Below are 15,056 nucleotides of genomic sequence, written 5' to 3'. Positions count from 1 at the left end.
CAGCTTGGAGCCTGGAGACTGCTTCAGATTCTGTGTCTCCCTCTCTTTCTGCCTCTCCCCAACTCATGCTCTGTCTCTCTCTCTCTCTGTCTCTCTCTAAAATAAGAAACATTAAAAATTTTTTAAAAATTAAAAAGACAGAGAATAACAAGTGTTGGCAAAGGTGTAGAGAAAATGGAACTCCTACACGCTGCTGGCGGAAATGTGAAGTGGTGCAGCCTCTGTGGAGAACAGTTTGGTAGTTCCTTAAAAGTTAAACATAGAGTTACCATATGAGTCAGCAATTCAACTCATGGGTATATACCCAAGAGAATGAAAAGACAATGTCTGCACAAAAACCTGTACACGAGTGTTCACAGCAATATTATTCACAGTAGCCAAAAAGTAGGAATAGAACAAATGTCCACTAACTGAAAAGATAAAACAAATTGTGGTGTATTCACACAATGGAATATGATTCAGCCATGACCCATGCTACAACACGGATGAACCCTGAAAACCTACTAAGTGAAGGAAGGAGGTCACAAAAAGCCACATAGTGTATGATTCCGTTGGTATTAAATGTCCAGAATAGGTAAATCCATAGCTAGTGGGTAAGGGGTTTCCTTAAAGGGTGATGTTGGTTGGCTTTGGTTGGCACACTGCTGTGGCCCCACAATAGGTTCCTAAAGTTCACGGACTTCATTCCTTTACCCGTAAAACCGGCACGGTAACAGCACCCACCTATGACTGTGTTCAAGGCTGAATGAGATCATATAGGTAAAATGCTTATAGAGTGTCTGGCACAAAGTAAGTACTCAATAAACATTAACCTCAATTTGTCATTGGTTGTTCTTATCGCCACTGGCAAGACTGCTTAGCCTCTACACACATGGCTATAAAAATGTAAGGAAAGAGAATTACGGAAAGATTCACCAGCATTACCGAAATGGTTATCAATTATAAATGACCCCTCGTCTGTAAGACACATTTTAATGATGGAGTGGACTGGGTGTGGGAATAAAGAAACACCACCCGACAGCAAGAAGCTTGTGTGATAAATTAGAGTTTCCACCAAATCAACACCACGGTCAGGATGAAATCAAGTTCACAGGAGTCTCACCAGGATCAGAGCTGGTCGGCAGGACCCAGAGAGAATAAGAGACATGCACATCAAGTGGGAAAAAGTGCTAGAGATGAGGTTTTGAAGGAAAAGTGAAAGAAAGAGAATTTTCAAAACTTTTGAAGAAAATGCAACCAACATAGGGCTGAAACGGTGACACCGCTCCGGTCCTTCCACTTCTGTCCAGCTCAGGGCAGCGTTTTTCAAAAACTGCCTGTTGAAAAATTCTAGAAGTTTGTGCTTTCATTTAGAAGACAGTCTGGAAACATATACGTATTATACACATACGTATATTGCGCGTACACAGAGGCGTAGGTGTGGAATAAAAGCATGGGCTGGAGAATCGGCATGACCACCCCATAAAGTGCCCCCGCCAAGCGATTCTGAGCCTGCGCTTTTCCTGAGCGCGTGGACTAGCGCGTTGGGGTCCACGGCACCACCTGGCGGTCAGGGGTGCTCATGAAAGTACAGGAGGGGGCCGCATGTGCGAAGAATCATTTCCCCCAAGAGAAGGCCTCATGATAACGACCTCTGACAAATATCACCAAGCACAGATCTGCAGCCGTGTATACACAGACAAGTAGCGCGAGAACTGACATCACGGGGACCCCCAGTAGTAAAATGATGATGACACCGCCTATGGAGCACTCACCCTGTGATTGGCACTGCTCTAAGCGCTTTGCATACCTTAACTCACTTCCTAGCATTCTTATCCCCGTCTTGCAGATGAGGACATCAAGGTCAGAAAGGTTGAGTATCTTGCCCGGGGTCGCAAAGCTGGTTAATGGAAGACTCCAGCAGTCTGGCTCCTGAGTCCACACTCCTAACCACCGGCCCCTAGCTGTGCTTCTCAGCGATCACTGTAATTCAGACCCAACCAACACAAAAGAAGCTATTCAGGCCATCAATCCTCTATTCACAAAGCAAACTGCAGTTTGGTTTCCAGAAAACATTAAGTTAATACATTTCCTTGGAATGTTACATCTTTTGTACTTTATGTTTAACTTGTAGATGATTTTAAAAAACTTTTTTTAACATTTATTTTGATAGAACGCCTGTTCTCTCTCTCTCTCAAAATAAATCAACTTTAAAAAATCCACGTAAACAAATATTTAAGTAATATGACAAAAATAAGCGAACTCTTAACTGCTGATGTGACTCTTCACCCTCAGACACACCCTCTAAGAGCTGGTGTGTGTGGACGTGCGAAGATAACTTCAAGCCCAGCACTCAGAGTGACGGTGCTGGATGTGTGTTTGTGCATCTGTGTGCTCTGTGTTTGCTGGTTCCGCACGCCACTGCCCCGCGCTGGTCTGTACATCCTGACCCTCTTCCCTTGACTTCTCCCACAATGCCCAGGATGACGCTTCCCACACAGGGTGGACGGTCACTGATTCAACGGCCTTAAGCTGGAATTTTCCAATCACAAGACTCACGAAAGATAAAAGCAGGGCACATGACAGACAGAGGGCCGGCGGGCTGGCCTGTGGGAGGAGGAGACACAAGGAAGGGTTCAGACAGGTGAGTGAACTTAAGTCACGCCATGGGCCCAGCCGATAGAGCGGGGATTGCTCCCTTCCAGGATGTTCTACCTAAATTCTTGTTTGATGTTTGAAAGTTCTAGCTAATGTGCTCTGTTGCTCAGAAGCTGCTTCAGCCGTAATTCGCCCCCAGGCATCTGATCTGATTCTCAGCCAGAGAATCCCTATGAGGGAGCCTCCACTTTACAGATGAAGAAACAACCTCACAGAGCCAACGCTTGGCCTGCCGTTACTGGACTTGTGACTGGTAGAACAGGGCTTGAGGCCGGATCCTGCTACAAGCCAGTCCGTACCGGCACCCAATCTGGTGTTCTTCCCACAGCAGCTGGGAAACCTGTAAAGACTTGAATGAACCAAGAAGGTAGGGGCACACAGGAGTAGAAAAGAAGATCCTAGACACTGGCTGAGGGAACATGGGTCTGGCTGAAGGAAGCGCTTAATAAAAGTTTACCATTTTCGGGGCGCCTGGGTGGCTCAGTCAGTTAAGCGTCCGACTCTTGATTTTGGCTCGGGTCATGATCTCATAGTTCCTGGGATCAAGCTCTGCATCACGCTCTGCACTGACAGCGAGGGGCCTGCTTGGGATTCTCTCTCTCCCCCTCTCTCTCCCTGCCCTTCCCCAACTCATGCTCGCTTGCTCTCTCTCTCTCTCTCTCTCTCTCTCAAAACAAATAAATAAACTTGAAAAAAAAGTTTATCATGTTCTACCTATTAGATGAGCAAATATCCAAAAGTTTGATAATACCTTCTGCCTACAAGGCCGAGAGGGCACAGGTACATTCCTGACAGAGTGTAAACAGGCGGTTATCTATGAAAATTGTAGATTCATTTATCCTTTGCCTCAGCAATTCTGTTTCTGGGACTTTACTGAACAGAGATAGTTGCATAGAATTAGAATATCACATACACACGGTTATTTATAGAAAGAGTGAACTCCAGTGTCCAGTAAATACAGGGCTGGTCAAATAAACTAAGGTACATTCATACAATGGAAACACATGCCACGGGGAAAAAAAAAAAAAAACTGAAGAAACTGATATGAAGCTCCAAAACAAAAATTCTGATCTCTTCTGAGACAAGGTATCAAACAGTATATTTATAATAGCTTTGTGGGGATGAGGCAGAGATAAGAAATATAAAAGACATTTAAAAAGTCTATCTATTCATATCTGTTAGGTGCATTTAGAAACATCAGAAAAAGACATGTAAAGGGGGTGCCTGGGTGGCTCGGTCAGTTAAATGTCTGACTTCAGCCTAGCTCATGATCTCACGGTTCGTGAGTTCGAGCCCCACGTTGGGCTCTCTGCTGTCAGCACAGAATCTGCTTCAGATCCTCCGTCCCCCTTTCTCACTGCCCCTCCCCTGCTCATTCTCTCAAAAATAAATAAATAAACTTTAAAAAAAAGAAAAAGAGGGGCGTCTGGGTGGCTCAGTCGGTTAAGCGGCCGACTTCGGCTCAGGTCATGATCTCACGGTCCGCTCTGTGCTGACAGCTCAGAGCCTGGAGCCTGTTTCAGATTCTGTGTCTCCCTCTCTCTCTGCCCCTCCCCCGTTCATGCTCTGTCTCTCTCTGTCTCAAAAATAAATAAATGTTAAAAAAAAAATTTAAAAAAAAAACAAAAAAAGAAAAAGAAAAAGAAAGATGTAAGGAATTAACAATTATGGTTACAAAGGTGGAAAAGACGTTTCACTGTAGGTAGACTTTTTTTTCTTACCATAAAAATAAATCTATTAAAAAATGAATGTTTCTTTTTTTTTTTTAATTTTTTTTTCCCAACGTTTATTTATTTTTAGGACAGAGAGAGACAGAGAATGAACGGGGGAGGGACAGAGAGAGAGGGAGACAGAATCGGAAACAGGCTCCAGGCTCTGAGCCATCAGCCCAGGGCCTGACGCGGGGCTCGAACTCCCGGACCGCGAGATCGTGACCAGGCTGAAGTCGGACGCTTAACCGACTGCGCCACCCAGGCGCCCCAAAAAATGAATGTTTCAAAAGGGCCTGAACGAAGAAGGCTCTGCTGTGGTGAGCATGGTTAACATAGAGAGATGGTGACTCACTACGTTGTACACCTGAGACTAATATAACACTGTGCGTCAACAATACTCAAATAGAAAAAAGTTCTTTTAAAGAGATAGCTCTGCCCAGGGTCCCTTCTCTAGTCAAGTTCATTGCTCCCTGTGCTCTTCCTCCACTCACTTGCTTGGCCCCTTTTGTGCACCACCTCCTCCAGGCCTCATTCAGGGTCTGTGTCCTTCAGAGGCCTTCTGGGAGGTCGCAGCGTAGCACCCTGACGCGCTGGGCTTCACTGCGTCTTTTGGAAGTCGTACATCTAACTCCGAACCGTTAGTTTCCGCCCTAGAGGCAATAATATTTTACACGAAGCCTCAGACAAATTAGGTAACTTGTCGAAGATCAGCCAGGGGCAGAGCCGGAGCCTGATTCAGCTCTGAGCCCTCCCTGAATCCATTCTCCTCGCTGCCCCATGTTGCCTCCAGTTATAAGTCCCGGCAACTCCAGTCCCTGAGGAAGAGCCACGGTCCTCTTTTCCTTTATGCTCTTAGAGAGGTCAATGCTCAGTGACAGGCAATCACATGCCATAGGAAGGGAGAGAAAGAGGAAGAGGAGAAGGAAGGAAGGAAGGCAGGGGGAGGAGAAGGAGTGGGGGGAGGACACTCACTCTTGCAGAGACGGGTCTGAGTCATCGGCATTTGCTGTCCCCAGATCGGAGTCGTAGGACATGGGCTCCTCGGAACGGTCTGGACTCTTGGAGCCATTCACTTGGAGTGGGCAGCTATCAGAGTTTAGGCTGCAAGACAGCTGGGATGAACTGGCGGTGTCCAGGCTGAGGGAGGAGGCCGTGAGCTTCCGGTTCCGTCGGATCTTATGGCCTGAGTGCTGGACTTCGATGTCCTCCGAGCCTGAGGAATGGGAAACTGAATCCAGAGACTCTTTCCGCTGTAGTTCTGTCCCAGAGGTGGTGAGGGGGTCGAGCTCAGAGAGTGGGCAAAGCCCAGAGAGAGCCAGTGGGGTAAGCGTCCACTCGTTTAAGATGGCGGACTTGTAGGAGAGCTGGAAGGATAAGGACGTCAGTCCCTGCACTTTTGAGAGTGAGAAAGAGCGTGAGCTGGGGAGGGGCAGAGAGAGAGGGAGACGCAGAATCTGAAGCAGGCTCCAGGCTCGGAGCTGTCAGCACAGAGCCCGATGCGGGGCTCCAACCCATGAACCACGAGATTATGACCCTCTCTGCCACTCCTCCACTCGCACTCTATGTCTCTGTCTCTTGCTCTCTCCAAAATAAACATTAAAAAAATTTTTTTTAAAACAACAATAAGCGGGGCGCCTGGGTGGCGCAGTCGGTTAAGCGTCCGACTTCAGCCAGGTCACGATCTCGCGGTCCGTGAGTTCGAGCCCCGCATCAGACTCTGGGCTGATGGCTCAGAGCCTGGAGCCTGTTTCCGATTCTGTGTCTCCTTCTCTCTCTGCTCCTCCCCCGTTCATGCTCTGTCTCTCTCTGTCCCAAAAATAAATAAACGTTGAAAAAAAAATTAAAAAAAAAAAAAAACAACAATAAGCATTTATTCCTCAAAAAACATATTTTTTAATGTTTATTTTGAAGAGAGAACAAGAGAGAGAGAGTACAAGCAGGGGAGGGGCAGAGAGGGAGACATAGGATCTGAAGCAGGCTCCAGGCTCTGAGCTGTCAGCACAGAGCCCAATGCGGGGCCGAAGCCATGAATGGTGAGACCATGACCTGAGCCAAAGTCAGCCGCTCAACCAACTGAGCCACCTGGGCGCCCCATTCCTCCAAAGGGACTGGGGGAGTGGTGGCCTTTGCAGGGTGGAGGGAGGCCTGGGCCCCAAGTGATTCTGGGAATAGGGCCCGCTCTGGTGGTGCAGAGCCCATCTCCAGGGGCTAATAAAGGTGGCCTCAATAAAGACGTCAATAAATAAAGGGTGGGGCTTAGGCGGGGGAGGGGCGCGCACTTGCTAACAGTGCACGCGCGCATCACGGGGCTGCCATAATGGTTTGGCTCCCGCTCAGTTCCCAGCGCCAGTACCCCACTCGCCTGGGTCGCTGCGCCCCGGAGCCTCCGCAAGTCATGTCCCGGCTGCGCCTGTTGGCCCCACTGCTTGTCCTTATGTGGCAACCGTTGTGGCTGCTGGTCCAGGCAGCTCAGCCTCCAGAGTGGGCCCTGGACCCTGCCCAGCTGACCTCCGACCCCCTGGAGGCGGCTGAGCCCTGGTCGTCGCGCTCCTCTGATCCCCCACCCGAATCGCCCCAGGCGCTTACACCCCCAGCTGGGCTGGGGGGCTTTAATTACCTGGGGTCCTCTGCTCCAGCCCAGATGTTGGCCCCGCCTAAGGAGTTGACGGAGACTTTGGTTCCATTCCTGGACACGGATTCCGTTGGAGAACTACCCCCAGGGCCAGATGAGGATCTGAATGACCAGCTAACCCAGCATCAAAGGCTCCCAGAGGTGGTTCCAATGCCAGGTTGGGATTATTTAATGTTTCCCAGGGTTACAGGTAAGCCTTTAGATGTGGAACTTACCACAACTCCAGGGCCTGAGAAAGGTGTTGCACCTTCTATAGCCCAGCAAGAGGCCCCACCTCAGCCTCTTGAACATACTGAGGAAGCAGAACTTTCTCTAACCCAGCAAGAGACCTCGGGTAAGCCTCCAGAGGAGGTTGAGCCTTCAAGTGAGCGGGAGACCCCAGGTCAGCATTCCGAGCCTCCTGGGGTGATTGATCCTTCTCTAAGGCAGCAGGAGACCCCAGCTCAGCCTTCAGTGCCTCGTGAGGAAGCTAAGCCTTCTCTAAGCAAACAGGAACCCCCAGCTCAGCTTCCAGACCCTTTTGGAGAAGCTGAACTTTCTCCAACCCAGGAGGAGGTCTCAGCTCAGCTTGCAGAGCTCCTTAATGAGGCAGAATCTTCAACCCAGCAGGAGACTCCAGCTCAGTCTCCAGAGGAGATAGAATCTTCTGCAACCCTGCAAGAGCAACCAGCTCAGCCTCCAGAGCTGCCTTCCAGGGAGGTGGAACCTTCTCCAACCCAGCAGGAGCACCCAGCTCAACCTCTATGGCATCATAAGATGACAGTTTCACCTCCAGGTCACTACCGTGATCAACATTTAAACCTGCCCAATGTCAGTTTGAAACCTCCAGATGTGCAGCTTACCATGACTGCAGAACCCACTACAGAGGTGGGACCTTCTGCAGTTCAGCACGAGACTAGAGCTCAGCCCTCAGTGCCTCTTAATGTGGAACCTTTTGAAACCCAGCATGAAGCCCCAACTCTGCCTCCACAGTCCCCTGAGGTTGAATCTTTGCCAGTTCAACAGGAGACTCCAACGCAGTCTCCAGAATCTACCACACAGGAGAAACTTCCAACACAGCAGGAGACCCCAGTTCAGTATCCAGAATATCCTGGCGAAGTTGAACCTTCTCCAACCCAGCAGGAGGTCCCACATCAGCATCCAGCGCCCCCTGAAAATGTTGTATCTTCTCCAGTCCAGCACGAAGTCCCAACTCCACCCGAAGATTTTCCTGAGGAAATTGAACTTTCTCCAAGCCAGCAGGAGAGCTCAGCTCTGCCTCAAGTGCCTGTTGCAAGTAGAGAACCTTCTCCAATCCAGCAAGAGGTCCCAGCTCAGCAACCAAAGCCCAATGAGGGGGTCGAGTCTTTTCCAGTTCAGTATGAGCATCCAGCTCAGCCTCCAGGGTCCTCTACAGATGTTGTAGCTCAGTCTCCAGTACAGCATGAGGTGACATTCTCACCTCCAGGTCCAGGTGAAGCTCAGCATCCAGTGTTGCCTAATATCACAGTTAAACCTGTGGATCTGAGGATTTTCATAAGTCCCCAGGCAACTAAGGAGGTTGAACATCTTCCAGTGCAGCAGGATGTCCCTGCTCAATCTCCTATTCCCCCTGAGCAAGTTGAATTTTCTCCAGCTCAGTCCAAGCGTCTTTCCCAGTCTCCAGAGTCCCCTGAAGATGAGTCTTCTCCAGGCCAACAAGAGGTCCTAGCTCAGACTCCAGACCCCCGTAAGGCTGTGGAACCTGCTTCAGGCCAACAGGAGGCCCCAGCTCAGTCTGTAGTCCCCCAGCTGGCCCCAGCTGTATCTCCTGAGCCCCCTAAGGAGGTAGAACCTTCTCCCACACCACAGGAGGCCCCAGCTCAGCTTTCAGAGCCTCCTGAGAAGGTAGAACCATCTCCAGTTCAGCAGGAAGTCCCAGCTCAGCCTTCAGAGCCCCCTAATGAGGCAGAATCTTCTCCAACCCCGCAGGAGGCCCTGGTTCAGTCTCCTGTCCCCCAGCAGGCCCCAGCTGTATCTCCTGAGCCCCCTAAGGAGGTAGAACCTTCTCCCACACTGCAGGAGGCCCCAGCTCAGCCTTCAGAGCCCCCTAATGAGGCAGAGTCTCCAACCCAGCAAGTGGCCCCAGCTCAGTTTCCAGTCCTCCAGGAGTCCCCAGCTATATCCCCTGAGCCCCCTAAGGAGGTGGAACCTTCTCCCACACCTCAGGAGGCCCCAGTTCAGCCTTCAGAGCCCGGTAATGAGGCAGAATCTTTTCCAACTCAGCAGGAAGCCCCAGTTGTATCCCCTGAGCCCCCTAAGGAGGTAGAACCTTCCACACAGCAGGAGGCCCCACCTCAGCCTTCAGAGCCTCCTGAGAAGGTGGAACCATCTCCAGTCCAGCAGGAAACCCTATCTCTACCTCTCGAGCCACTTAAGGAGATAGAACCTTCTCTAACACAACAGGAGGTACAAGCTCAGCCTTCAGAGGCCCCTGAGAAGGTAGAACCATCTCCAATTCTTCAGCAGTCTCCAACTCAACCTCCGGAGCCCTCTAAGGAGGCAGAAACTCCTCCAGCCCAGCAGGAGGCCCCCGTTCAGCCTCCAGAGCCACCCGAGGAGGTTGTAGCACAACCTCCAGTCCGTAATGAGGTGACAGTTCCACCTCTAGGACAAGAGCAAGCTCAGCATCCAAACTTGCCCAATGTTACTATTCAGCCTGCTGACCTGGAGCTTACTGCAACTCCAGAACCTACTGTGGAGGCTGAGCATTCTACAATCATGCAGCAGACTATAGCTCCTCCAGAGGACACTGCGGTGACACCTCCACATCCAGAGCAGGTCCAGGCTCAGCATCCAAATTTGACTGAAGCCAGAGTTCAGCCTTTAGACCCGGAACTGACCATAACTCCAGAACCCACTACAGAGGTTGAAACTTCAACCACGCAAGAGATCCCAGGTCACCCTTCAGGGCCACCTAAGAAGGTTGTAGTTCAGCCTCCACTGTTTCGGGAGGTGACAGTTCCAACTCCAGGTCTGGATCGATCTCGTCATCCATTGTCACCTAATGTAACAGTTCAGCCTTTGGACCTAGAGCTTACCATAACTCCAGAACCCACTATGGAGGTTAAAGCTTCTACAGCCCTGAAGAAAACTACAGCTCCTCCAAAGGACCTTGAGGTAACATTTGCACATCTAGAGCAGGTTCAGGTTCAGCCTTCAACCTTGAATAAGGCCAAAACTCAACAGACCCCAGACCAGCCTCCAGAGCCGCCTAAGGAACTTGTAGCTCAACCTCCAGTATATCAAGAGGCAGCAGTTCCAACACCAGATCAGGATCAAGCTCAGCGTCTGTGGTTGCCGAATGTAACAGTTCAGCCTTTGGACTTGGTGCTTACCGTAACTACAGAACCCACTACGGATGTTAAACATCCCTCAGCCCTGCAGCAGACTACCGCTCCTCCAGAGGACCTTGAGGTGACATTTCCACATTCAGAGCACATTCAGCATCCAACCTTAACTAAAGTCACAGTTAAACCTTTGGACCCAGGGCTTCCCATAACTCCAGAATCCACTACGGAGACTGAACCTTCTCTAACCATGCAAGAGACCCCAACCCAGCCTCCAGAGCCACCTAAGGAGGTTGTTCCGTATCCATCCCAACAGGAAGTGACAGTTCCTACTCCAAGTAAGGATCAAGGTCAGCAACCAACATTGCCCAGTGTCACAGCTCATCATGTGGACTTGGGGCTTACCATAACTCCAGAACCTACTACAGAGGCTGAACATTCTACACCCATGAAGGAGACTACAGCTCCTCCTCCAAAGGACCGTGAGGTGACACTAGCACATCCAGAGCAGGTTCAGAGTCAGCATCCAAACCTGACTGAAGTCACAGTTCCACCTATGGACCTGGAACTTACTGTAACTGCAGGATCCAGTGTGGAGACTGAACCTTCTCCAACCATGCGAGACACCCCAACTCAGCCTCCAGAGCCACCTAAGGAGGTTGTAGTTCAATATCCATTCGAGCAGGAAGTGACAGTTCCAACTCCAAGTAAGGATCAAGGTCAGCATCCAGCATCACCCATCATCCCATTTCGTCATGTGGAGCTTACTATAACTCCAGAACCTATTACAGAGGCTGAACATTTGACAACCCTGAAGAAGACTACAGCTCCTCCCCCAAAGGACCTTGAGGTGACACTTGCACATCCAGAACAGGTTCAGAGTCAACATCGAAACCTGACTGAAGTCACGGTTCCACCTATGGACCTAGAAATTCCTGTAAGTCAGCAACCAGAGTCATTTGAGACAGGTTTTCCTCCAACAACTCAACATTCTGTGGTGCATTTTGTAAACTATACCTCAGAAAAGGCATACACAACTTTAACTTGGCAACCAGAACAGAATGCCACCACAGACCTCAAAATATGTGAGCGCTGTACCTGCAAAGATGAGACACTGTCGTGTGTTGGTCTCAGCCTACAGCAGAGGCTCCGCAGAGTGCCCGAGCCGGAGCCCGACACCTACAACGGCACCTTCACCATCTTGTAAGAATCGCCTTTACTTGTTCGTTCTCTGCCTCCTGCTTGACATGGCCGTCTCTTCCTCAATGTCGTCCTGGGCCTTCCTCATCTCCCCAACCACGTTGACTGACTTTCTGTTTTTACCTTTTCTTTGTCAACTATCCCTTATCTTCATTTTCCTTTTTACTACTGTTCGCCCTTCTCCAATCTTTTACTTGTAATTGTCCTTATTCTTTTTCCTTATCCAATTTTTAGCCCCATTATTTCATTCCTTAACCTCTACTCTCCCATTTTTGCTCCATCCTCTATAATAGGATACAACAGAGTAGTGAAGAGTAGAGATTCTGGAACTAGATTGCCTGCGTTTGGGCCGAGGTCTGTCATCTATTAGCTTTGTGACTCAGTTTCCTTTTCTGTGAAATGGAAATTATGATAGCTACCATCTCATGGGATTATTGTGAGATCTAGATGAGGTAATACATATGAAGCACTTGGATCAGTGCCTGGCAAAATATGAGTGTTAGCTGTTATTATTTTGATTCCCCAGACCTCATCTTTGACCCCCGGCCTTCCACATACAGTACTCGGTTTGGGCCCAACCCAAGAGTAAGTACGATGGGCGCCACACTAGGATGAAATCGTCTTCAGAACATGAAATGACAGGTGGGAAGAAAGGAAATGGTCATAAAAAGGGAGGTGGCATGTAATTAAGTACTAAAAGAGGTACCATGGGTGTTGGAATTCAGCAGACTCTGTACTCAGTGGAGTATGGAGGTCAGGGAGAGCTGCATGGATAAGCTAACACTTTAGCTGAGACTTAAAGAGTGGCTCTGATGTGTTAAATAGAGAAAAAAATGGGTATAAGTCTAGGCAAAGGCATGGCTGCAGGAATGATCAGGAATTAAGAATTAGGTTAGGGGCGCCTGGGTGGCTCAGTCGGTTGAGCGTCCGACTTCAGCCCAGGTCACGATCTCACAGTTCGTGAGTTCGAGCCCCACGTCAGGCTCTGGGCTGACGGCTCAGAGCCTGGAGCCTGCTTCCGATTCTGTGTCTCCCTCTCTCTCTGCCCCTCCCCCATTCATGCTCTGTCTCTGTCTGTCTCAAAAATAAACAAACATTAAAAAAAAAAAAAAGAATTAGGTTAAGCAGTTAAAGATCCAATTACGAGAAACCTTGACTATCAGCTAGAGAGGTTTGAACGTTACATTCTGAGTTACAGAGGGCCATTGAAAGTTTTCAAGCATGAGATACAGACCATTGAAACGAGGATTATTTTCAGTTCCCCATATAGGGCGATCTGGAGAGGAGAGCTTGATCCAGCGAGACCAGATAGAATGTTCTAACAAAACCTAGGGGTAAAGTAACAAGGGGCCGAATCAGAGTTGCTGAAAAGAGTAGAAAGAAAAGCCTTGAGAGCACTGCAAAGGAGGAAGTGACAAGATAGACTAACTGATGACAGTCGCGGGTGGGGTGTGCACGGGAAAGAGAAAACTCAGATATTACTCTGAAACTTCTGTCCCAGAAAAGGAGAATGATGGAAGTTGAGGCATCTTTTACCAGGGAACATAGGAGCAACCAGAAGGCTTCAGGTTGACTGGAAATGTCCACCAGGCACAGGGGCAGATGGGTATCTGTTTTGAATTTATTCCTGACTCCCCTGAAAAAAATGTGTATATAAACTGACCAGGTAAGCTGTTGTTGAGGGAAGAGGACAAAACTACAGGTAAAGGTTCAAAGTCATACGCAGGGTTAGCGGTTGAAACTGAACCTCAGGCATTTAATAGCTTCTTTTAAACATGTGTAATTCATGGATACATGAGTTATCATGGATACTTTTTTTTGTTTTTAATGTCACAGGTATAGAGGATAAAACGTGAAAATCCCACCCCACCCTCCCTACCACTCATAAGATAACTCCTGTCACCTTTTTGGTGTGTGTCCTTCCTTCCCATCTCTTTCCTTTGCATTTTTTCCTAATTTCCTAATGAGGGGATACTTTTTAATTCCTTGCCCAGTGATTTGTTGCTTTTCCCTATGCAATATGTCTAAGAAATCTTTCCGTGTTAGTTATTCTAATTTCTAACTTCCCTTATCCTTCTAACACCTAGAGAGGTTTCAGTAGAGGGCTTCTTTACATTTGTTTGCTGATAATGGTAAATTTTTTACCATTTTTTTCGTTGAATTATTATTTTCTCATTGATTTGTGGAAGGAACCATTTTAGACACATAAGTGATTTGGGGGAAAAAAATACTTACCTCCAGAGTAATGAACAGGCGTTATCTACCCAAGGAATGGAACAAATAGGACGTTCAGGTTCTAAGGAGCTGCCTTGTTTGTGCCAGTGGCCCCACGCTAGCTCTTTATTAATTGCACCACCTGGGATGCTGATAGCTGCGGAAAGTAGAAAGTTGGCATTTACTGCATTGGAATATTCCCCACAGGGTTGCCAGTGATTCTCTTATTTATTCCGTTCATTCCCTTCCTACCTATTCAAGGATCTGAACTGTGTTTGTTTCTTCACAGAAATTTCCAAGGAAACTCTATTTCTTACATTGATAAAAATGTATGGAAGGGATACCGTTGGGCTGAGAAACTGTGAGTATATTCTCTCCAAATATGAATACAAAAAAAAAAAAACAAAAAAAAAAACTAACTGCATTCTAAGGTCCTTCTTGGTCCAGAACTTTGAAGTCAGTAGCTCTGAGGAAAGGTGTTTCCCCTTCCATATCCCAACTCAACCTCTACCGATTGCAATTCTGTGTTAATTTTTTTTTAACGTTTATTTATTTTTGAAACAGAGAGAGACAGAGCATGAACGGGGGAGGGTCAGAGAGAGGGAGACACAGAATCTGAAACAGGCTCCAGGCTCTGAGCTGTCGGCACAGAGCCCGACGCAGGGCTCGAACTCACGGACCGCGAGATCATGACCTGAGCTGAAGTCGGCCGCTTAACCGACTGAGCCACCCAGGCGCCCCTCAAGTTTTCTAATTTATTCAACGACCATTTCTGCTGCTCATAGACTGAGTTTTTTACTAATGATAATACTTTTCATTCATATAATCTTGAGTTGGTTCTTTTTATTAGATGTACTGTTTACCTCTATCTGAGGATATATTAATGATGCTATTCTAAATTTTTTATAGTGTTTATTTTTGAGAGAGAGAGAGAGAGAGTGAGAGACAGAGTGCAAGTTGGGGAGGGGCAGAGAGAGAGGGAGATACAGAATCTGAAGCAGGCTCCAGGCTCTGAGCTTCAGCACAGAGCCCAGTGCAGGGCTTGAACCCATGGACTGCAACCTGAGCCGAACTCGGATGCTTAACCGACTGAGCCACGCAGGTGCCCCATTAATGTTGGTATTCTCAAATCCTTTTGTGTTTTCTCTGTTAACTGTGTCATTGACTATAAGCTGTTATATTTGTTTTTTATTTTCTGTCCTGAATGGAATTGGCTTTCTCACTCCACATGGTCATTCCTGAGTGCAATTTATCTTTGTAGTTGAGATTTGACTTGCTTCTGTTTTCTGGTCCTAAGGAAGAGGTGAAATGAACCACGGGGCTTGTTATTGGTGACAGGTCCCCCTGAGAGTT

General features: G+C 48.2%; 1 protein-coding gene and 1 pseudogene across 1 annotated transcript in view; one reads left to right on the top strand and one right to left on the bottom strand.

The window, feature by feature from the left end:
* Positions 1 to 944: 944 nt before the first annotated feature.
* Positions 945 to 6,548, bottom strand: LOC147571223 (pleckstrin homology domain-containing family M member 1 pseudogene; annotated as a pseudogene).
* Positions 6,549 to 6,608: 60 nt separating this feature from the next.
* Positions 6,609 to 15,056, top strand: part of LOC147571220 (uncharacterized) — a 51,980-nt gene continuing 43,532 nt past the window's right edge. The window contains exons 1-2 of the mRNA XM_086696511.1: positions 6,609 to 11,492; positions 13,993 to 14,064. Of these exons, the coding sequence (XP_086552637.1) occupies positions 6,667 to 11,492; positions 13,993 to 14,064 (4,898 nt within the window). The 5' untranslated portion in view covers positions 6,609 to 6,666. The remainder of the gene's footprint in view (positions 11,493 to 13,992; positions 14,065 to 15,056) is intronic.

This window comes from Puma concolor, unplaced genomic scaffold (genome assembly GCF_028749965.1).
Source record: "Puma concolor isolate L17-30 unplaced genomic scaffold, mPumCon1.1.hap2 unalloc_scaffold_39, whole genome shotgun sequence".
NCBI lineage: Eukaryota > Metazoa > Chordata > Mammalia > Carnivora > Felidae > Puma > Puma concolor.
Note: the sequence above shows the minus strand (reverse complement) of the source record. Positions and strands in the feature narration are given on the sequence as shown.